Genomic DNA, 25,585 nt, shown 5'->3' on the forward strand with positions numbered 1-25,585 from the left:
CGGCGATGTTTTCAGATCACATGAAGGGACGGAGGATAGTGAATAAGGAAGCAAGCAATATTATAAAATCATGTGATAAAGAATCAAGGTAGGAAAGTAAAACAAGGTTATCTTCTCGCTGGCTAGTATGCTGGCGTATCTGTACGATCTGTTACAAAAATTTAGAAAGGGATAATCTGCACAGGTGTGATCACTTTGTCCTCCTGGTAAAAAGTGTCCAAGATCTGAAGTATAGAAGTCTCACTGTGATTACTTGGATATGGATGTAATAATATAATACAACACACTTTACTACATGCATGTGAACATCACATTTCCACTGCAAGCTAGAAACAGTCGAAAAGCAGTCACAAATAACAATGTTTTAATTGGTTCGCCGTGATGACAAAAAGCATTTCAATTGTTGCATGCACATTATCAGCATTAATAAACTAATTATACAACAGGCTACACAAATGAAGAAAATGGTCGGTATTATTACGAAAGTAGGAATATCCTAAAAGAGTGTTATGATTCGATATATTTAATTTGTTGAAATGTACAGCCGGCCGGGGTGGCGAGGAAGTTCTAGGCGCTACATCCTGGAACCGTGATACCGTACGGTCGCAGGTTCGAATCCTGCCTCGGACATGGATGTTTGTGATGTCCTTAGGTTAGTCAGGTTTAAGTAGTTCTAAGTTCTAGGGGACTGATGACCTTAGATGTTAAGTCCCATAGTGCTCAGAGCCATTTGAACCATTTTTGTTGAAATGTACTGCTGACAAAGGCAGATCTACTTTCATGACAATGTTTTTCGAACTGCTACTCACAAGGCACACATGGCTAGCTTGTGCATTCCTGTCGCGCGCATTATCTTCCGCTGCTGACAATACACTGACAATTGTGTTGTACGACAGAACAATCGTTTATTTTTCTCAATAACAACTATTTTATTCACGATCACACATTGTCTGTTTGGCAAGCCGTAGGTGAGTATCTGAAATGTGCCTATCATTCCACCTGAAGGAAAGCTCATCATTATTTTAATACTTCTCAGATCAAGAGAAGGAAATAAATCCTTTGGTAAGTTTCCATTCCAGTCGCTCAGTGTTAAAAGTACGATGGGTTATGGGGATTCCACCAAAATTCCAACAGAGTTGACAATTTATTTTTGTGTGAGTTGTTAACCTTTCCTCATTCGAAGAAGCATCACCATTTGTGATTACGGCCACATTTCTCTTGGTGACTGGTTTAATTGTACTTTGTCACAGTGTAATTTGCCAAAGTCATCTCACAGCAGCTATTGAGACAGAATTTCGAAACGGAGGGCCTCATCAAACAAGTGATTGGAAACCCCATAGTGTCGGTTTGCAGTAACATAAAAGAAGAAATTTCATGTTTATTTTCATACTAGGAAGCTCTTGTATCGCTACCTGTCGCCAACTCTTAAAAAATTACAGTCACTGGAGTGAAATAAATAAAAAGGCAACTATAAGTACTGATATATAGGAGAAATGGTAAAACACTCTCCTCCGTGTGTGCTATAATTCTCCAAACTTTCGTTTCGATGACTCGAGCAGTTGATGAGATATGAAAGATTTTGCGAGTGTTTCATTCTCGCGGGCGTGTGATTGGAAGTGAGCGCGCTATATGGGAGCCATTTTTCCATGTCGTAGGCAGATGGATACCTCATCCCAAGTCCAAACAAATCTTCAACATGTTAGCTAAATTTCATACGCAGCAACATATGGTGTAATACACACTAAACGCAAATTCATAGCGATCCCTAATTTCCGTTGCAAACTTTTTTAGTTTTGCGTAGTGTGTTACTAAAATGTGTACATCACAATAAGAATGGTCATTAGCGAGGTGATGGGCACTTCGTCACGAAGCTGACATATAACGCTACAGGTAAGGCAAAAATCAAATATTTGCAGTGAATAGTTTTTGTAAAATCGTTTGAGGAAGATAACAGCTTGCGCGCGCTTCAGTTCTGTCACCGCAGAGCGTCGCGAGTCGGCGCGTGCGAAGTATGGTGTACGCGTCGCAATATGCGATGGACCCGCGCCATGTGCGCGTCGCGCTGTAGTGTCGTGTCACGTCACACGTGCTATACGCGGCTCAATTTGCGCTAGGCGACGCTCTACGCTGAGAGAACCGAACCGCGCGCAACCTATTATCTTTCTCAAACGATTTTACAGTAACTATTCACTGAAAATATAGCGTTATTTGCCAGCTTCGTGACGACGTGGCCATCAAGTCGCTAATGACCATTCTTATTGTGATGTACACATTTTGGTAAGACACTACGGAAAACTCAAAAAGTTTGCGACGAAACTTAGGGGTCGCTATGATTTTGCGTTTGTTGCGTATTGCACCATATGTTGCTGCGTATGAAGTGTAGCTAACATGCTGAATTAGGTCTCTATCTGCCTTCGATCTCCAGAAAATGGATTCCATGCAGCGCGCTCACATCCGATCTCACGCCCGCGAGAATGAAATACTCGCAACACCTCTCATATCTCCTAAACCGTTAGAGACATCGAAACGAAAGTTTGCCGAATGATAGCACACAAGGAGTTGAGTGTTTTGTCAATTGTTAAACACACGGAACTTTCTTATCTATGGCGATATATCAGTACTTGTCTTTTTATTTATTTCACTCCAGTGACTGTAATTTTTGTTAAAGAGTTATCGACAGCTACCGAAACAAGAACTTCCTAGTATGAAAATAAACATGAAATTTCTTCTTTTATGTTACTGAAAACCGATACTGTGAGGTTTTTCGTATGCTATTGAGCTCTGTAATTGCCAATTACTTGTTTAATGAGGCCCTACGTTTCGGAATTCTGTCTCAATAGCTGCTGTGAGATGAGTTTGACAAATTACATTGTGACAAAGGAAGTACAATTAAACCAGTCACTAAGAGAAATGTGGCCTTTACTCATAAATGGTGATGCTTCTTCGAATGAGAAAAGGTTAACAACTCACACAAAAACAGATTGGCAATTCTGTTGGAATTTTGGTGGAATCCCTGTAAACCATCCTATTTTTAACACTGAGCGACGGGAATGGAAACTTACCAAAGGATTTATTTCCTTCTCTTGATCTGAGCAGTATTAAAATAATGACGAGCGTTCCTTCAGGCGGAATGATAGGCACATGTCAGATACTCACCTACGGCTTGCCAAACAGACAATGTGTGATAGTGAATAAAATAGTTGTTATTGAGAAAAATAAACAATTCATCTGTCGCACAACACAATGGTCAGTTAATTGTCAGCAGCGAAGGATAATGCACGCGACAGGAATGCACAACCTAGCCATGTGTGCCTCGTGAGATGGAGTTCGAAAAATATTGTCATGAAAGTGGATCTGCCTTTGTCAGCAGCACATTTCAACAAATTAAATATATCTAATACTCTTTTAGGATATTCCTATTTTCGTAATAATACCAACCATTTTCTTCATTTGTGTAGCCTGTTGTTGTATAGTTAGTTTATTAATGCTGATAATGTCCATGCAACAATTGAATTGATTTTTTTCATCACGGCGAACCAATTAAAACATTCTTATTTGTGACTGTTTTTTTACTGTTTCTAGCCTGCAGTGGAAATATGTTGTTCACAAGCATGTAGTACAGTGTGTCGTATTACATTATTGCATACATATCAGAGTAATCACAGTGAAACTTCTATACTTCTGATCTTGGACTCTTTTTACCACAGGAGCAAAGGGATCACACCTATGGAGATTATCCCTTTCTAAATTTTTGTAACAGATCGTACAGATACGCTAGCTTGCTAGGCAGCGAGAATATAACCTTGCTTTACTTTCCTGTTTTGATTCTTAATCACATGATTTTATAATATTCCTTCCTTCCTTATTCACTACCCTCTGTCCCTTCTTGCGATCTGAAAACATCACGGAGGCATATGGTGCAATTCCAGCGGCCAATGGCTCATCAGTTACTTAAGTATACATTTTTCTTGACAGAAGAAAAACAAAACAAAACTATGCAGATATAAATAACAGAAAAGTATAACGTGCTAACGAAGAAAGCTGGAGCGTTTAAATGGCGAAAAACGAAACACTACCCAAAGGTAATAAAATTCAGTACACAGTAAGGCAAAATTTATCGTATTGGCAATACTACCACTGCGCCGTTCCGATGTGAGCATATGGCTGGGCTACTTTTCCGCTCCCCTCCTCAAATTTCCCACGGTGCTAGCGAGGCAAGCGCGACGCGCGGCGCGAGAAACTGTGTCTCAACCACAACGCCGCGCGACCTGGCGCAGGCGCGTGTCGCGTCCCAGTCGCGTCGCGTCGCAATTTGCGCGGTCCCATTTGAACCTGTGATGTTACAAAAACGCGCGCTGCGCTGCGTCGCGCCACACGCGCTATACGCGTGCAATTTGCGCCTAGCCTTACGGTGTTAGTTTCACGCTGTTGGGAATCATCAAGGACACTCCTAGATTGGAAATCAAACACAATGTAGAGAGCAGGCAAAGTTTCTGAATTTAGGTTACCGTAGCTAAAAGGTAAAACTAGAGGCCTGAAAATTACAGACGCAGCTGCACGTCGGTTAGAGTGCTACTACAGCAGTCAAACCCACAAAAGGACGAAGGGTGGGTCCAAGTGACGTAAAACACCGTTGTTGCTGGCCACAATAGGAGTATCAGTGACCTCTAGCTTTCGGCTGAATGCTATTGATACCTGACTTGAAGTTTGTCAATGTAAAATGCTGCCAGTGTTCGCTACTTCTGTTAGCACCCACCCGGTGGCTTCACAAACTGACTTCTGTTGAGCAATTAGTTGCCTCCTTTGCTTTCTCTAGTGCTTAGAATTAGCCTTCATTGAATTAGTTAGTGTGATCGGAAATATATTGTGCTAATTAAAGCCCTGAAACCCACGAGCCTTCCGCTACCTGTCGAGTCCCACAATCCGCGGCTCTCGTAGGTTTTGCCGGTGGTCAAAGTCATTAACCTGCCCTCACTGGGAATTTGTCTTTCTGTTTTTGCTCCTCGGAGCTCGGAAATTGCAGACTAACCTAAAACCCCATGACTCCCCCCGATCCAGTATCAGGACACAACAACGCTAACCCAAAGATAGTACGCTCTGCCTCGAGCGTCTCTGTCCCGTGACTCAACCCAAACCCGCGGCCCGACTATCACTTCCACCGTTCCACCTCCAGAGAGCGCTAGCTTCCCAGATACTCGAAAGATGTCTCTCATGTTCGCCAGGTATGAGGTATCGACCTCAGCATACAGCTCAAAAGTATTTCTACTGAGTGTAACTGGTACGCGTAACATCAAACTCGAAAACTCAGTGAAGGTATATTCTAAGCATAGTTTATACTGAGGACCGATTGCGCTGTGGAGCCAGTCACATACTTAAGTCAATGTGTTTCTGTGGTACGTCAGGCAGGCCGTTTGTAGGTCATCGCGTCTATATATATCAGGAATAATATGTGGTTCTGTTCTGGGTTGTAGGTTTAATGACACCTTTCAATGTACAAAACCAATTTTAGTGTTTTGAAGTGAGGCATCTGTGTCAAGCAGAGAAACGGGTTGTCTGCGAGCCTTCGCGTAAAAAGGTAATTGGACTGGTTTATAGGATGGTGAACCACAGAATGATGCTATAAAAAGAAAGCTCGTTCCAGAAGCTGGAACGTCAGAGCGAAGATCTCTGATAAAATCCATGTAATTTGCATGTGTGTGTGAGTGTGTGTGTGTGTGTGTGTGTGTGTGTGTGTGTGTGTGCGTGTGTGTGTGTGTGAGAGAGAGAGAGAGAGCGAGAGAGTTTGCGTGAGTGAGCGTGATTTTATTAACTCACATGAAGTAAAATTTGGATTTCCGGTAATACGTTAACGCATGAAAGGTATAACGACATCCAGATTGCTGTTGCTGGGGAAATTACACAGTATTTATATGGGACAGCTTTTTGTCTTCATATACTGATTCGCGATCTTAGAAAAACGTACAGTCCCTCGGAGGAATATTGGGACGGTGACAACAGTGCCATGTCAGGAAAATGAACCAAAGACCCTGTGTCAGGGCGGCCTGATTGGGTTTGACAGGCCTCCGACTTCCACTTTCTGAAGCAAGACGTAGACTTCCGACATCTGGTCGCCATCCTGTGGTTTCACAGTCCTTCGACAACTCACTAGAGATTCTCACGACAGTAGTAAGCGAACAGGCGGTCAGCTCTTTCCCACGCACCATACCATAGCAATTTGCTCGTTTCGTAGTACGTTACGTCAGACAAAAGACTTAAAGCCACCGGGATAGATATTGAAGCTGCAAACTGGAGTGACCTGTCTGGCGTTCTGAGCGAGGTGGCGCAGTGGTTAGCACACTGCCCTCGTATTCTGAAGGACGACGATTAGAAAACGTGTCCGGCCTTCCTGATATAGATTTTCCTTGTTTTTCCTAAACCGCTTCAGGCAAATGCCGGGATGTTTCCTTTGAAAGGACATGGCCGACTTCCTTCCCTGTCCTTACATAGTCCGCTGTAACCGATGACGTTTCTGTTTGGTCCCCTCCCCTAATTCAGCCAACCAATCACATCCTGTCTGATGTATCGGTAATAAATTATATATTGTACAAAAAACTCCCTCGTGAGTCAGCGTATAGTGAAAACCATGTCAATATCTTTACAGCAGTTACTTCACACGCAGATAGGAAAACAAGAAGAGAGTCACTCTAAGGCAAAAGGACGGCGCACCACGGACATATTATTGGAATGGTAAGTAAACCAGTGAAACAGATGTATATGAAATGACCAATAAATGATTACACTTTCAGAAAAAACTGATTGGTTTAATCGAAAGGAGGACCTTTACAGATCGAGCAAGTCAGTAACGTGTTTGACACCACCCTCTGGCCCTTATGCAAGCAGTCAATCGGCTTGACATTGATTCACAGAGTTATTGGCTGTCCTCCTCAGGTATGTCGTGCCATACTTTGTCCAATTGGAGAGCTAGATCGCGTCAGAATTCTGAAGTGGTTGCAGGCCCCTGTCAATTATGCTCCAAACGTTGACGACTGGTGAGAGATCCGGCAACCTTGCTGTCCAAGATAGGATCTGCAAGTACGAAGACCTCGTGGTGGGTCTTTTTTTCTGAGAATGTAGAAAGTGTACACATGTTTACGAACTCTCCTTTTTCAGAAACGCTTTTCTTCACATCGCCGGCAAGAATTTTATATACCCTCTACATCATCCATCTACTATTTTTAGTGACGCCCCCGTCAGCTGAGTGGTCAGTGTGGCGGAATGCCACGTCAAGTGACCCGGGTTCGATTCCTGGCCGGAGCAGGAGATTTTCTCCGCTCAGGGACTGGTTGTTGAGTTGTCCTCATCATCATTTCATCCCCATTTCCGACGCGGAAGTCGTCCAACGTGGCGTCGAATGCAATAAAAACCTGCCCTCGGCGGCCGAACTTCCACGAATGTGGGATTCCCGGCCCACAATACCGTACACTCATTTTCATTCTCCATCTGCTACTTTTAGTGTCTCATTTCGTAATCTGACTTACTTCGTCTACATTCCATTACACTTGTATTACTTTTATCGATGTACATATTATAGCTTCTGTTCAAGACAATATGGGTTCCACTTAAATTCTCCTTGAAATCCAGTGCTGTCTGTGGTAGAATTAAAGTGTCGCCGGCAAACATCAAGGCTTTTTCTCCCTTCTTCCTTATTATTAATTTCCTTTTTAAATTTTGCTTTCGTTGATTTTTCAGATTTTTCGATTTACGGATTGAATAATGATGGGGATCCGCTAAAACTCTGTTTCACTTCTTTCTCGTACATTTCTTCCCTATCATGTTCTCCGACTGTTATAACTGTCGTAAGGTACTGTACAATTTGTAAATAACCGTTCGCTCCCTGTATCTCATGCCTTCGGCAGTGCTGAAAGTGAAATCCAGTCATGTTAAAACCTTTTTCTAAATCTACAAATACTGTACTCGTCGGTTTCTCTTTCTTTAACCTATGTTCCGAGATAAGATCAGTACTGCTACTCGTATTCCTGCACTTTTTCCATAAACCAAACAGGTTTCACACGAGATCGGATTCTTCGAATTGTTCCATTCTTTCGTGGTAATTCGTGTCAGTATTTTAAAATCATTATTTATTAAACTGTTATTTCGGTAATATTTACAATTGTCAGCCTGCCTTTTTAGAACTGGAATCATTACGTTCTTACTGAAGTCTGAGGTTATTTCGCATGTGTTATGATAAAATAATCGTATATTATATGTAAAAATTATTACACCACACCACAAGACTTCATGCGATTTCAGCCACTGGAAGTTAAGTGTGATGATATTACCCACGTGTGTTTCCACCCTAGGAAGAACATGGAACCAAAGTTATCGTTACAGAACACCTATTGTCCCGACGTTCATTTCTTAAACGTGTGTAAATGAAAGGCGTTGATGTTCTAAATATTTGTACTACTCTTTATCAATCAAAATAATTCAAATATTTTCTCCTTCTCTCTAGACATAAGTTATGTGAATTAAGGAGCACATCGTTTTTAAGAAGAAAACAAGTAAAGTAAGTGTCAGGAGAAAGAAAGAAAAGTAAGTTAAAGAGAGCGTAATCATACCTTCAATAAACTGAAGTAAGCCAGTTAGTAAGCACGACGATTTTTCCACTCAGGTTTGTGGATGACTCTGCCACCAGACTGTCGCGATAGGTTAGCTGTGAGAGAGGAAGGTGATTCAGTGATTAAATGGAGGCTGTTAACATCTTAAAGTGCGTCACGTTTGACTACCCAACACTGCTTCGTGGCCGTGATGGAGGTCGGCCTTATTGCAGTTGTCTTGAGGATTGTTGCTAGGTCGCAACGTATGGGGCTCTACGTCTTGCATGAAGAGCAGTTGGAAGAAAATAGAAGGAAAGTATGCTGACTGTACAACGTCTCTTCGTTACCTACATCACTAAAGTAGGGCGCTTCTTTATCAGCTGGTTTCTACCTGAATCTTCATTGCAGTCACATATTCTGAAATGGGGGTGATGCTATATGATACTGCTTGTGAATGTCTCTCAGATTGGGAACAGATCGAGAACTATTTACATCTGCAAATCTCCACTGTATTAGTTCGTGTTTCGAACAAGTTAACCGATTCCACCTCGTCTGATTCATTTGTCACCCTTAAGTAAAGTGGTATGCTATCGCAGTGAGGATAAGCTCAGACCCAAAGTGAGATCCCCTTGCTATAGTAAGCCATGTTGAAACTACAGATTTGAGCAGAGTGCAGTTACTGTCAAGTACTATAGGTAAAAAGTCTTCAGTAATCTTGTTAATTCAGTTTTTACACCTCCAATTTACGGAAACGGAAGTTAACACGTTAGAAAGATCATGTTTATGTTGTAGACCAACAACGAAAGATGAAGTACATGAAAAGAAAGTAACCATGAATCGTAAAATCCTTGTTTTCTCAATATTTACGTAAAGCTCTGCATGGTAGGAGAAAGAGAAATGACAGCGCCATGAAGAACATTTCCAATATATTTCATTGCTAACACTTCGTTACAGCTGTCATAGCTCAACATTTGTGCACTAATGCAGAAAGTGCATTTGTTGTGATGAAATTGTTGCACTTGACCGAAGGTTTCTAGATTATGGAAGACAGTTTCGGAAGGATTCCAAAGTGGGAACGCGACCCTTCACTGTCTCAACAGGTTTGTAATACGTGAACTTCTCAGGCGCTACCATAGATATAATTAAGTGAAGCTAGTAGCATCGAAATAATAACGTACTAAAAACATATTTCGACACTTCCGGCATGTACCTCCTTATCGTAAGATGTTCATTTTGATGTACATTGTCTTTATGTGTATGTAAAAGTAAATTTTCCATACCGTGTCCTGGATATTTTAATATTTTTCTCAAGCTACATACGCTTCTGAAATATGTTAAGTGAAGTATGCTGTCAGTGGTAGAGAATTATACTTCCAATTTAACAACATTAACTACTTCTTGCTACGGAAAGGAAATTTTACTGCCAGGGTGAGAAACAAAGACGATTTCAAAATGCGCTACGTAAACATTTATTTATCAGAAGTACAGCATTAACAAATCACTTTCTGAAATGTAGACTTGTCCAATTCAGTGTGATTACCGACAATTTCCCATATCAGTTCCATCAATTCGTCGCTGGGTTCTTTTACAGTTGTGAAGATTTGTGACACTTCTGCAACAGAAACGTTCGCTTTATGCAATTTTGAACTGGCGAACTGTCGGACAGGATTAAATGTATCGTGTATTCTTATAGAATAAGCGGATGTTGCATATTGTCGTACATTTCCCTACAACTACTAATTTAAATAATACTCATTCAGACTGGCACTAGCGGGTTACCTGACTACAATAATAGAATAATGTTCTCCAACATCTCAGGTAAATTGTCTCATGGCAGTACATTCGTGGAAGTAATAAATCATTAACTGAAAAAAAGCTCTGGAAGATCAAAAATAAAAATTCAAGTTGAACATCTCGTTGACGACAAGATTATTAGAGATCTAGCATAATTTCTGATTGGAGAAGAATTGGAAAGATAAACGGCAGAGTCTGTTTAAAACACGTTATTCTGGAATTTGCTTTAAGACGTTAGGGAGATCTGAATGACCGAAGTATGAATGGCTGGTAGGCGATTTGAACCAGAGTGCCCTCTAATGAGTGTCCAGTTTGTTGCCACCGCTACATTTTGTCAGTGTAGGTAGTTTACAGATCAATACCGAAAGTGATGTGAAAGTATTAACAGAATCATGTGACAAAAGATGTTTGGTATCAAAATAGAGTTACTATTGTACTAAGTTCAAACGGGAAGAACTTCAGTAGCCAAGGAAAAGGATAGAATATTTGGCTCATTATGGGATACATATATTCAAGGATTTTTACGACTGTATACGCCTCAGTGAAATTGAGAAAACCATGTATTAAAAATAAAGACACTTCTAATGCAAGATCAAACTTAAAATGCTGAGTGGTGAAATGAACAATGAGTCGTTCGGGTAGAGTTGTGGGAGCGTTAGTGTCGGTGATTTCAGATTTCCCATGTCTGTCCCGTTTTGGTGTACATGTGACTCGTAATGTCGGTAAGGATAGCGAGTGTTTCGGACGTTGACGCGTCTGTTGTTGTGGCTAGCTTAATACTCTTACAATGTACGAAATGGAAAGACAATTTTCATAGCAGGCATCGATAATGGAAAACAATCGTCATTGCTCCTTCATGACGCACAAAATACTGCAGACATTGTTAGTGGAAGAAGATGGCAGAGACTAACCATATCCTAGAAAGCAGTAGTGGTCAATGACGAAATCCTCGTGCGAGTACACTACGTTATATGGTCCGCTCAGTATAGACTTCCCTGGAAAGAGAAAAAAATGTAACAATTTATGCACATGTCTACAGATCGTGCCAATTAGAAGTACTGTTTGCTACAATGTTTAGGTCTAGTTGCTCCAGATGAATAAGATAACTTTAAAACAACACGTGTGTCCTCTCCTACCAATAAATAAATAAATAAATAAATAAAAATAAATTGTCTCATGGCAGTACATTCGTGGAAGTAATAAATCATTAACTGAAAAAAAGCTCTGGAAGATCAAAAATAAAAATTCAAGTTGAACATCTCGTTGACGACAAGGTTATTAGAGATCTAGCATAATTTCTGATTGGAGAAGAATTGGAAAGATAAACGGCAGAGTCTGTTTAAAACACGTTATTCTGGAATTTGCTTTAAGACGTTAGGGAGATCTGAATGACCGAAGTATGAATGGCTGGTAGGCGATTTGAACCAGAGTGCCCTCTAATGAGTGTCCAGTTTGTTGCCACCGCTACATTTTGTCAGTGTAGGTAGTTTACAGATCAATACCGAAAGTGATGTGAAAGTATTAACAGAATCATGTGACAAAAGATGTTTGGTATCAAAATAGAGTTACTATTGTACTAAGTTCAAACGGGAAGAACTTCAGTAGCCAAGGAAAAGGATAGAATATTTGGCTCATTATGGGATACATATATTCAAGGATTTTTACGACTGTATGCGCCTCAGTGAAATTGAGAAAACCATGTATTAAAAATAAAGACACTTCTAATGCAAGATCAAACTTAAAATGCTGAGTGGTGAAATGAACAATGAGTCGTTCGGGTAGAGTTGTGGGAGCGTTAGTGTCGGTGATTTCAGATTTCCCATGTCTGTCCCGTTTTGGTGTACATGTGACTCGTAATGTCGGTAAGGATAGCGAGTGTTTCGGACGTTGACGCGTCTGTTGTTGTGGCTAGCTTAATACTCTTACAATGTACGAAATGGAAAGACAATTTTCATAGCAGGCATCGATAATGGAAAACAATCGTCATTGCTCCTTCATGACGCACAAAATACTGCAGACATTGTTAGTGGAAGAAGATGGCAGAGACTAACCATATCCTAGAAAGCAGTAGTGGTCAATGACGAAATCCTCGTGCGAGTACACTACGTTATATGGTCCGCTCAGTATAGACTTCCCTGGAAAGAGAAAAAAATGTAACAATTTATGCACATGTCTACAGATCGTGCCAATTAGAAGTACTGTTTGCTACAATGTTTAGGTCTAGTTGCTCCAGATGAATAAGATAACTTTAAAACAACACGTGTGTCCTCTCCTACCAATAAATAAATAAATAAATAAATAAAAATAAATAAAAAAATGCCTCTACGCTTCTATCAGAAAACTATCTTACGTTTATGAAAGTGCGAGTTTCACTTACATACGCCTTCGTAGACCTTATCCATCTTGTTACCAGTGAATGTTACAATGCTTTTGAGCGGAAAGCTGAAAAAAGAGAATGTTACCAGTAAGTTCTAATGTTTATGTCACGCCCATATGTAATATACTGACATTCTCTATAGTAGAATATAAAAATGTTTCTACGGCGTAGTCTTTTCGTTGAAATCGGCCCTAACGTTCTCCAATATTCTTCACGCCAGTGCTGCACTAAAGCCTTGTTGCATTTCTTTTTTGTGATTCTTTATATTGTGTTTATGAATTTAGGAAGCGAATCTAGAATTATGTAATGTAAGATGTAGTCTTCATGGCGTAGCAGCGCCATTGCGATTATCAGGTACTAAATAGTGGCTTAGTACAGTGCCGCATCATGTAAGATAATGAATGTGAACACGATACGATTCTGACATAACTTCGTGACAGCTTAAAATTGCACACTGGACCGGAGCAGAAATCCGAAATCTTGTCCTTCGCAAATAATTCTCTAACGATAGAGCTGCCAATATTTTTTATGCAAACTTTACTGAAGCAGTCGGAACATACCATACTTGCGTTGCATGCCTGGAGGACGGATAACGCTGTCCTGCATTCAGTTTTGCTATCCTTCTAATTTCAGAACTGTAGTCACTCCATCGCAAGAGTCTTAGATTCATTCGGTAATTCCAATGTACAGTCAGACGTCGCCTGCTATCTCTATGAATGATGTTCTTAGTTACGTATGTCGGTTCACTCAAGTATTATGCATATCGCCTGTACAAGTTGTAATTTTCAAAAATATAGAAAAATGGACCCTATTTTGGTGGTATCTTTATCTGTATAACGTCATGATTCCTGCATAAATGTGATCCACATTGAGTATGCTTCTTAACCTTCAACCGTTGTCAGACACCGTCGGTTCGTTCGCAGTTTAGATGATGTTAAGTAAATATAAAATAATAAGAATAGTATTACAAAGTAAGCACGTATGCAAATCAAACACCACAAGAATGTTGGTACTGTACTAGCAATTTTTTTTTTCAGAACACAGTTGCATTAGAGTTGCAGTAAACACTGAAAATTTGAAAATTCCGGAAAAGACAAATTCGGTCTCTAAGGACTGCGCACATTTCGGAACATTTTTGGAAGAATTTCGCAGACAATGAAAGCAGTAGCCCTGGTAACAATGTACACTTCATAAGTCATAAGTGACTGATTACAGAACCAGCTCCTCCATACGAACAGAATGACAAGAGCTGACAAACAGAAAGCATATTTCTATGCGCCTCCCCCCATGAACCCTGGACCTTGCCGTTGGTGGGGAGGCTTGCGTGCCTCAACGATACAGACAGCCTAACAGTAGGTGCAACCACAACGGAGGGGTATCTGTTGAGAGGCCAGACATCGTGTGGTTCCTGAAGAGGGGCAGCAGCCTTTCAGTAGTTGCACGGACAACAGTCTGGATGACTGACTGATCTGGCCTTGTAACACTAACCAAAACGCCCTTGCTGTGCTGGTACTGAGAACGGCTGAAACCAAGGGGAAACAACAGCCGTAATTTTTCCACAGTGTATGCACCTTTACTGTATGGTTAAATGATGATGGCTTCCACTTGGGTAAAACATTCCCGAGGTAAAGTAGTCCCCCATTCGGATCTCCGGGCAGGGACTACTCAGGAGGATGTTGTTATCAGGAGAAAGAAAATTGGCGTTCTACAGGTCGGAGCGTGAAATGTCGGATCCCTTAATCGGACAGGTAGGTAAGAAAATTTGGAAAGGGAAATGGATAGATTAAATTTAGATATAGTGGGGATTAGTGAAGTTCGGTGGCAGGAGGAACAAGACTTCTGGTCAGGTGAATAGAAGATTATAAATACAAAATCAGTTAGGGGTAATGCAGGAGTACGTTTAATAAAGAATTAAAAAGATAGGAATGCGGGTAAGCTACTACAAACAGATAGCGAACGCATTATTGTGGCCAAGATAGATACGAAGCCCACGCCTACCATAGTAGTACAAGTTTATATGCCAATTAGCCCCGTAGATGAAGAAATTGATGAAATGTATGATGAGATAAAAGAAATTATTCAGATAGTGAAGAGAGACGAAAATTTAATTTTCATGGGTGACTGGAACTCGATAGTAGGAAAAGGAAGAGATGGACACGTAGTAGGTGAATATGGAATGGAGGTAAGGAATGGAAGAGAAAGCCGCCTGGTAGAATTTTGCACGGAGGATAATTTAATCATAGCTAACACTTGGTTCAAGCATCATAAAAGTTGGTTGTATACATGGAAGAAGCCTGGAGATACTGACAGGTTCCAGATAGATTATATAGTGGTAAGACAGAGATTTAGGAACCAGGTTTTAAATTGTAAAACATTTCCAGGGGCAGATGTGGACTCTGACCACAATCTATTCGTTATGAACTATGGATTAAAACTAAAGAAACTGCAAGAATGTGGGAATTTGAGGAGATGAGACCTGGATAAACTGAAAGAACCAGAGGTGGTAGAGAGTATCAGGCAGAGCATTAAGAAACGATTGACAAGAATGGAGGAAAGAAATTCAGTAGAAGAAGAATGGATAGCTTTGAGAGATGAAATAGTGCAGGTAGTATGGGATCAAGTAGTTAAAAAAACGAGGGATAATAGAAATCCTTAGGTAACAGAATAGATATTGGATTTTATTGAGGAAAGGAGAAAATACAAAAATGCAATAAATACAGTAGGCAAAACGGAATGCAAACGTCTCAAAAATGAGATAGACAGGAAGTGCAAAATGGCTAAGCAGGGATGGCTAGAGGACAAATGTAAGGATGCAGAGGCGTATATCACTAGGGGTAAGATAGATACTGCCTCTAGGAAAATTAAAGAGACCTTTGGAGAAAAGAGAACCACTTGCATGAATATCAAGAGCTCAGATGGCAACCCAGTTCTAAGCAAAGAAGGGAAAGCAGAAAGGTGGAAGGAGTATATAGAGGGTCTTTACAAGAGCAATGTTCTTGAGGACAATATTATGAAATTGGAAGAGGATGTAGATGAAGGTGCAATGGGAGAAACGATATTGCGTGAAGAGTTTGACAGAGCACTGAAAGACCTAACGCGAAACAAGGTCCCGGGAGCAGACAACGTTCAATCAGAACTACTGATAGCCTTGAGAGAGCCAGTCCTGATAAAACTCTACCATATGGTGAGAAAGATGTATAAGAGAAACGAAATACCCTCAGACTTCAAGAAGAATATAATAATTCCAGTTCCAAAGAAATCAGGTGTTGACAGATGGGAAAATTACCGAACTCTCACTTTAATAAGCCACAGCTGCAAAATACTAACACGAATTCTTTTCAGACGAATGGAAAAACTGCTAGAATCCGACCTAGGGGAAGGTCAGTTAGGATTCTGCAGAAATGTTGCAACACGTGAGGCAGTACTGACTCTACGACTTATCTTAGAAAATAGATTAAGGAAATGGAAACCTACGTTTCTAGCATTTGTAGACGTAGAGAAAGCTTTTGACACTGTTGACTGGAATACTCTCTTTCAAATTCTGAAGTTGACAGGGGTAAAATAAAGGGAGGGAAATGCTATTTACTATTTGTACAGAAACCAGATGACAGTTATAGTAGTCGAGGGGCACGAAAGGGAATCAGTGGTTGGAAAGGGAATGAGACAGGAACGCAGCCTATCGCCGATGTTATTGAACCTGCATATTGAGCAAGCAGTAAAGGAAACAAAAGAAAAAATCGGAGTAGGAATTAAAATCCATGGAGAAGAAATTAAAACTTTGAGGTTTGCCGATGACATTGTAATTCTGTCAGAGACAGCAAAGGACCTGGATGAGCAGTTGAACGGAATGGACAGTGTCTTGAAAGGAGGATATAAGATGAACATCAACAAAAGCAAAACGAGGATGATGGAATAAATTCGAATTAAATCGGGTGATGCTGAGGGAATTAGATTAGGAAATGAGCCGATGAAATTAGTAAAGTAGTTCTGCTATTTGGGGAGCAAAATAACTGAGGATGGTCGAAGCAGAGAGGATATAAAATGTAGGCTGACAATGGCAAGGGAAGCGTTTCTGAAGAAGAGAAATTTGTTAACGTCGAGTATAGATTTAATAGTCAGGAAGTCTTTTCTGAAAGTATTTGTATGGAGTGTAGCCATGTATGGAAGTGAAACGTGGACGATAATTAGTTTAGACAAAAAGAGAATAGAAGCTTTAGAAAAGTGGCGGTACAGAAGAATGCTGAAGATTAGGTGGTTAGATTACATAACTAATGTGGAGGTATGGAATAGAATTGGAGAGAAGAGAAATTTTTCGTACAACTTGACCAGAAGAAGGAATCGGTTTGTAGGACATATTCTGAGGCATCAAGGGATCACCAATTTAGTATTGGATGCCAGCACTGATGGTAAAAATTGAAGAGGGAGCCCAAGAGATGAATACACTAAACAGATTCAGAAGGATGTAGATTGAACTAAGTACTGGGAGATGAAGTAGCTTACACAGGATAGAGTAGCGTGGAGAGCTGCATCAAACCAGTGTCTGAAGACCACAACAACAACTACAACATTTCTATGCGATGCCCTTTTGAATGGAGTGCCTCATTTTCATTATTTGTTGTTTAACTTTCAATTATCAACTTATTTGTTATGTTTTCCACTCACTGGGAGTGTTCCAGCGTAAATTGAAGCGCCGACACGCCGGTCGGAAACGTTGGTGCAGGGAGGGCTGTGAAGAAGACGTCAGTCAATTGCACCCGGTCCGACCCCTCTCTTGGACGACAGCGCTGCGGCAGCGACCTCTACGCAAAGCGAACATTAGCGCTGCACCCGACTGGTAGCGGCCCGGTTCTGTGAGTTATGCGAGAAGCGTCAAGACCAGCAGCGTGGATAGAAGCATTCACTGTTCTAACTGTATATACTTAAGAGATTTCTTGTTTGTCTGTCGTGCTTTGCTCGCGACCCCTCTGTAATTCTCAAAGTTTAGTTTTATCATTGGTTTTCTGTGAATAAAAATCATTAATACGATTTTCTTGAGCTGTCTAGTGTTGGCTAGCTATCTGAGAAACAGATTTCCTAGGCACCCCACATTTGAGGCGTAGGCAGGATAAAACAGACAGAACTAGAAATCTAAATACTCTGACTGAAGTTCACTGGCAGATTAAAACTGTTAATACACAAACTAACACCTCCCGGTAATTTAAAAACGTTAATATACAGATTGTACTAGACAAGAGGTACTGGAATATATACGGACTGTTTTAATAGTAGTACGTGTATCAATTTCCATTGCTCTCAGTTGAATGCCTCACGTTCAGACACTAACGACTATAGCAAATTATCACTCATTTACTCGGTCCATCAGAATCTAACCATTGTAATCATTTGACATGTGCCAGCTAACATTAAGCAGGCTAGTGTAGTAACTTACAGTGGAACTTTGCTGAAGTTCCCAGTAAGGTACATCTCGGTGTCGCTTTCTCCAGGCGCCTGGACGTATGTGACACAGCCTAGGTCAAACAGGCCGGGTACCTTGTACTGGTATTGCTGGTACCACGGCTTCTCCTCCTGTGGATCCAAAACAGAGCTTGTAAGTATAGTATTCAAAGCATGTGACACTAACTACCCTAGTGTGCAAAGTGGACGGTTTAAACAATGATCAAGTGAAACTATACGGGCTTAAAATTAAAGACGCAATTTTCCTTGCAAAATGTTCTCTGGAACTAAATACTAACTCAACGGAAAAACACGTGGAAGGATTTAACTACGCCAATACAACTGAAGTAGACAGATGTGCAATATCACAGCAAGTAATTGAGGTTCTACGCAGAATCGGAGAGGAAAGGAATATGTGGAAAACACTGATGAGGAGAAGGGACAGGATGATAGGACATCTGCTAAGACATGAGGGAATGACTTCCATGGTACTAGAGGGAGCTGTAGAGGGCAAAAACTGTAGAGGAAGACAGAGATTGGAATACGTCAAGCAAATAATTGAGGACGTAGGTTGCAAGTGCTACTCTGAGATGAAGAGGTTAGCACAGGGGAGGAATTCGTGGCGGGCCGCATCAAACCAGTCAGTAGACTGATGACCCAAAAAAAAAATGTACTTATTCTGTTTTGGATGTCTATAAGAAAGATCTTAACTTTAGTAAGATATTGTTGTCAACTCAGGAAGTTCCTCACTTAAGGTTTTAAGGCGTTCTGTTAGGGATTATATTTCTAAGAAGACGGTTCACGTGACGCTAGTTTACTGTAACTACTTTTCTACTCTCTTACATAAACTATGTATCTTATTTCCTACTGACATAAAGACATTTAAGAACTGCTTCTAACATTATTTAAAGTAACCGTAAGTACTTTTTATGTAGGTTTGTATGCTACCGCTCCTCTACTACTGCCAACTTACGGTAGTCATGTAGAACTTTTCCGTGGAGGCAGCTGGCAGTACACAGCCCACACTCTCCTCTGAGAAAGCGCCCTCCGCCAGCAAGGGCAGCACCACGAGTAGCAGCGACAACATCTGTCGACAAGGGCGACGATCACTCTTTATAGAAACGAGTGGAATATAAGACATGCACGGTGATTCAGCTAACCCTAAGCAACCCACAATACCTTCAAAGATCACATGCGAGATTTCCATATTCTATCTCTCGATATGTGGAAACTATTAGTCGTATGGAAGAACTGAACAGAGCATTTTTGTAGGAACTTTAATGTAGACATATTTTGTTCTGGGATACGCTTCCGCTGGATGACACATTTTTCGAGTTACGTAAGAAAAATGCATGTGTACCTCACTTTTCTGCGTATTTCCTGAAAAAATTGGAAACTACGGCCTCTAGGGCTAATAGTCTGGACATAGCGGACGATAGAATATGGAAATTGGCGTGTCGTATTTTACGACGTCGCAGGTTACATAAAATCCATAGGTAAGGGCAGCTGACTCATCCCAATTACGTCGTAATTTTAGTGTATCTTATTTCGAGCAGTTAGTTCATGAGGCGAAGCGAATAGCAAACGGTTGTGAAAACACACTTGACCTCTTAGCAACAAATAATACGCTGTTAATAACGAGCATCAAAACCGATTCACGGATTAGTGAACAAAGGGTTGTCGTAGCGAGATTGAATATTGTAATCCCCAAAGCCTCTAAAAATAAGCGAATAATATACCTATAAAAAAAAAACAGATAAGAATCCACTCAACGCCTTCCTGAGAGACAATTTCCACTCATTCGAAATTAATAATATAAGTATAGACCAGATATGCCTTGAATTCAAAGAAATAGTATTGGCAGCAATTGACAGATTTATACCAAATAAATAAACAAACGACGGATCAGATCCTCCTTGGTAGATAAATGGGTTAGAACACTGTTGCAGAAACAGCGAAACAAACATTCCAAATTAAAACAGGAGCAAAATCCCCAAGATTGGCGATATTTTACAGAAGCTCGAAATTTAGCGAAGACTTCAATGCGAGATGCTTTTAACAGTTTATACAACGAAACTTTGTCTCAGAACCTGGCAGAAAATCCAAAGAGATTCTGGTCATATGTGAAGTATGATAGCGGCAAGAAATAATCTGCGCGATAGCAATGGAGATACTATCGAAGACCGTGCTGCGAAAGCAGAGTTTCTAAACACAGCCTTCCGAAATGCCTGCACAAAAAAGACAAAGTAAATATTCCAGAATTCGAATCGAGAACAGCTGCCAACATGAGTAACGTAGAAGTAAATATCCTCAGAGTAGTGAAGGAACTTAAATCACCTAATAAAAGCAAGTCTTCTGGCCCAGACTGTATACCAATTAGGTTCATTTCGGAGTATGCTGATGCATTAGCTCCATACTTAACAATCATATACAACCGTTCGCTCGACGAAAGACGATACTTGTGCTGAAACGTTTCACCATAAGCGCAATTTGTTTCACACAACATGCAGGCTACCTGTTTACTATTGGCGTCAGAACACTGTCGATTGCTGTATGGGCTAGTACTGTAACAGTTCAAGTAGCCACCCGTCTTCATTCTACTGAGAGAAGACACGGTCCTTATCGCAATTTTTGCATATATAAGGGAACCCCGATTATTATTAACTTTCGTAAAGGTAGTGTGCAGATATCCCTTTAAAATCCCACTGAAAGGTAACAGTTCATTACTTCGAATTTTCCGAAAGACTGTCAGAGAAGGGGTAAAGTTGTTCAAACACAATGTATTATATGCCACGAAAAATAATGAGTGTTACACGTTAACTCCGTAGTGCACAACGCTCAAGTAATAAGGCTCTCTTCCTTAGAGAGTTTAGCTCTAGGCCACAAGACACCTAAACGCAAAATTGTGCCAAGGTAATTAAACAGAAATTCTCAAATAAGTTGAACATTTCCTCCTGGATATAAAGAAAGTTAAGTGAACAGCCTTGTGAAATTTGGTTTCTCTTCTACACATCTCGATAAAATAACATCCAAATAAAAATGACTAACGAAACAGCTTGAACATGAAATAACAAAAGTACGGTTGTTGCGCAAGTTGGATGGGCTAGGTACTTGCAGAATTCCAAGAACTACTTCTGATCGGTGAATCCAGAAACAATGAAGCTTATGGCAGAACATCGGAGACAAACGTTTGGCAGAAATTCTACTCTTAAATTCCAAGGAAGAAACTAGAAAAACGTTTGACTCTGGAGACATTCTAATGACTGAATACGATATGCCACAGGTAACGAAGTCACTCGCAGAGAACTTACGCTTTTTTTTTATAAGTTAGTAGTTTGCATCGATCAGTAACAATTTAAATAATATCCTTTTGGAAGGGCGATTCATCATACAACATTTAAACAAGTTCAAAACAGACCTGTCGAAATACTCGGCCATGGAGATTGTCCGTCGCAGTAATACTCGCGGTCTGATACCAAAAACGTTTTACGAGTATCCAGGTTCTCGTTCATATTCATCCGGTGTTGCAAACGAAATAACCGTCAGCTCACAACCACGTGAACAAATACTTACTGCTAGCGATTCACAGTCGCTGGTCCACCTCTGGCTGCCACGAATTGCCGGAACCCATTTATATGTGATCAGCAGGAAGTGGGGAGGTGAGTCTCCACTGGGGGACACACAGTCGTGTTACGTGGACACTAAATTGCCTATTAGTACCCTCTGCTACAAATGGGCTGCAACCGTATGAACAAGCGATAAATGTAGCATAGGCGTCTACTTTATTTTAAATATTATATATTTTATATATTACTCAAAAAAATTACTTTTTCATTATTTTTTCGCTTGATTACAGAAATTAAAAAAAAATTTCAGGTTAATAGACAAAAGGCGTTAGATTCAGTTTACGACGTATAGAATAGCTTCACAGAGCATAATATCAAAAAGCTTCCTCTATTCCAGTTTGGAAAAATCTCCGTGAGGGTTGTGGATGTAATCACACCGACTGTTCAGATAGAATATACTCATTTGGTCAAAACAACGCGTCCTGCTGCCTGAAGAAGACCATACATGGCTGCTGCACATTCTCCTACGACAGGAATGGTCGACATTTCTAGGCCCTCTTTTTAGGGACCGAAGGCGTGGGAGAGTAGGCGTATAGGGTGATTGCTAAAGTGTCTTCCACTTGATCTGACGCACCTTCTGCGTACATTCTCGTCTCCCAGGACGGTCGCCGTCTAGTGAACTTGGAGGCCCATTCCACAATAGCGGTTTTTCGGCAGACATTCGTCCCATACACATTCCTCATCCTCCATCGGATCTCTACCGGTGTTACACCTTCGAAGCCAAAGAAAGAATAGCAGCACACAAGTTCTGTTTAGACGCATTTGGTAATAATGTTGCCGTAGTGCGTGTTTCAGCATTTGCTATCTGTCCGTCGAAAAGTCACGAATGCCACGCAGAAACCTTCGACTATATGTCGGTGCTTACATACCTGCATCGGTATCGCGCTACGTTGCGTATATCCTGTAGCAATGGCCTCAAACTGAAACCTTTTGATAGCCTGTCTCGCCGTAACCATTCATGTGTTGCGAAAATAAAGATTATATAGATACATAAGAAAAATTTCAATTTTTATTACACTACTGGCCACTAAAATTGCTACACCACGAAGATGACGTGTTACAGACGCGAAATTTAACCGACAGGAAGAAGATGTTGTGATATGCAAATGATTAGCTTTTCAGAGTATTCACACAAGGTTGGCGCCAGTGGCGACACCTACAGCATGCTGACAAGAGAAAAGCTTCCAACTGATTTCTCATACAGAAACGGCAGATCACCGGCGTTGCCTGGTGAAACGTTGTTGTGATGCCTCGTGTAAGGAGGACAAATGCGTAACATCACGCTCCCGACTTTGATAAAGGTCGGATTGTAGCCGATCGCGATTGCGGTTTATCGTATCGCGACATTGCTGCTCGCGTTGGTCGAGTTCCAATGTCTGTTAGCAGAATATGGAATCGGTGGGTTCAGGAGGGTAATATGGAACGCCGTGCTCGATCCAAACGGCCTCGTATCACTAGCAGTCGAGGTGACAGGCATCATCGTGCAGCCACGTCTCGACCCTGAGTGAACAGATGGGGACGTTTGCAAGACAACAACCATCTGCACGAACAGTTCGACGACGTTTGCAGCAGCATGGACTATCAGCTCGGAGACCATGGCTGCGGTTACCCTTGACGCTGCCTCACAGACAGGAGCGCCTGCGATGGTGTATTCAACGACGAAACTGTGTGCGCGAATGGCAAAACGTCATTTTTTCGGATGAATCCAGGTTCTGTTTACAACATCATGATGGTCGCATCCGTATTTGGCGAAATAACGCTCAACGCACATTGGAATCGTGTATTCGCCATCGCCGTACTGTCGTATCACCCGGCGTGATGGTATGGGGTGCCACTGGTTACACGTCTCGGTCACCTCTTGTTCGCATTGACGGCGTTTTGAACAGTGGACGTTACATTTCAGATGTGTTACGACACGTATCTCTACCCTTCATTCGATCCCCGCCAAACCGTACATTTCAGCAGGATAATGCATGACCGCATGCTACAGGTCCGGTACGAGCACTTCTGGATACATAAAATGTTCGACTGCTGCCATGGTCAGCACATTCTCCAGATCTCTCAGCAACTGAAAACGTCTGGTGAATGGTGGCCGAGCAAGTGGCTCGTCACAATACGCTAGTCACTACTCTTGATGAGCTGTGGTATCGTGTTGAAGCTGCATGGGCAGCTGTACCTGTACACACCATCCAATGTTTGTTTGACTCACTGCCCAGGCGTATCAAGGCCGTTATTACGGCCAGAGGTGGTTGTTCGGGTACTGATTTCTCAGGATCTGTGTACCCAAATTTCGTGAAAATGTCAGTTCTAGTATTCTATATTTGTCCAATGAATCCCCGTTTATCATCTGCATTTCATATTGGTGTAGCAATTTTAATGGTGAGTACTGTATGTGCTTCATCATCTGCAGATAAAAGTTTAACCTATGACTCCTAAGGAGAGTTTCTGATGAGTTATTTAAGTTTAAATGTTTCAAATACGTTTTATTATAATATTCTTTATGTTTGACTGCATGATGAAATGTAAATAATATTGACTATTTAAATCTCTTGCTGTCCAATTTATCTAGAGTTAAAATCCACTTAGAAACATTGAATTCATTCTATCTAGTTATCATTTGTAATTTTATTACGGGCTTACAATTCAGTTTACGAGCGCGTAACCTTTTTGTGTTTTAGTAATGTTACATGATTATGATTCATGTTCATAGATATCGTTTCATAGCAGTTGTGAATAGTGACGAACAGTGAATTTACTTTCAGGCTCTCACGCGTTACTGAAAATTATCTGTTGTCTTTCAAAGCAATAAAATGGCGCTAAACCTCTATTGCGATACGTACCTGTCTTCTCGTCGCACATATAATCAGCCTTTTCCTATTAGACTGACAGCAGGGAGCCTTTTAGATCTAGACACCACTGCCGAAGTTACAGAGCGTACACCATACTCCGGAAAAAAAGAGCTGTATCCATAGAAAAGTACGTGCACTGGTCTCTGGAAGGTAAGAAGAGAGGCAAGTACATTAATAGTGCAGACAGCAGCGGACGTTATTGCATAACTGATGCAGGTAGGTAAACTGCTTTTCATACTGCTGTTTTAAGCCGATGGGAAAGCGTACCTTGACCGTATCGTGAGAGAATGTGGATAGCTTCTCGCCTTAATGATAGCAGATGGAGACCGAATGCCTCCCCACCAAGAGATCTGCTGTGACAAACACAGCGGCGGAGCAGATAAGAGAAGGCGATTTTCTACATCCCAAATACATGTAGAGCCGTCCTTTATTCCAACCGGTACGTCTCGTGACAGTTGGTGAATACAAAGACATGGTTTGTAATCGACGCAATGGCATTCTCTTCATCAGTGAACTTCTATAAAACTGCTGACGAAATGTGTGCTGTTAAATGCTGTAAATGAGTCAAAATCACACATTGAATATGACTATCTGGTTTTGCAGAATATTAGAGCATACTGATATAAATATACAATCATCTATTTACTAATGCAATGATATTGTTTGGTACAAAGAACGGTGTAAGAAACTAAAGCTGATGATAAACTGATTTCTGCAGATGGCGCACAAAATGTTGACTTTGTAATATTGGTCATTGTTTCATCCTAGGTACTACATATACTTTTGAGTGAGATTTAGATAACGTACCATACAAGGAGGAGCAGTGTTTTAGGTTCTGGACTAGAAGTCTAAGAGAAACAAATATCCAGCTAGTCAGTCCTTAGATTCTGCAAGAGCGCGGGCATAGTCATCAATGAACGACACCATAAA

The 25,585-nt window shown here is 40.9% G+C and overlaps 1 protein-coding gene across 1 annotated transcript in view; it reads right to left on the minus strand.

The window, feature by feature from the left end:
- Positions 1–24,674, minus strand: part of LOC126281298 (uncharacterized) — a 57,114-nt gene extending 32,440 nt beyond the window's left edge. The window contains exons 1-2 of the mRNA XM_049980131.1: positions 24,647–24,674; positions 19,154–19,267 (exon numbers count right to left, since the gene is read on the minus strand). Of these exons, the coding sequence (XP_049836088.1) occupies positions 19,154–19,267 (114 nt within the window). The 5' untranslated portion in view covers positions 24,647–24,674. The remainder of the gene's footprint in view (positions 1–19,153; positions 19,268–24,646) is intronic.
- Between the last annotated feature and the right edge of the window lie 911 nt (positions 24,675–25,585).

Source organism: Schistocerca gregaria, chromosome 7 (assembly GCF_023897955.1).
Source record: "Schistocerca gregaria isolate iqSchGreg1 chromosome 7, iqSchGreg1.2, whole genome shotgun sequence".
In the NCBI taxonomy this organism is placed as follows: Eukaryota; Metazoa; Arthropoda; class Insecta; order Orthoptera; family Acrididae; genus Schistocerca; species Schistocerca gregaria.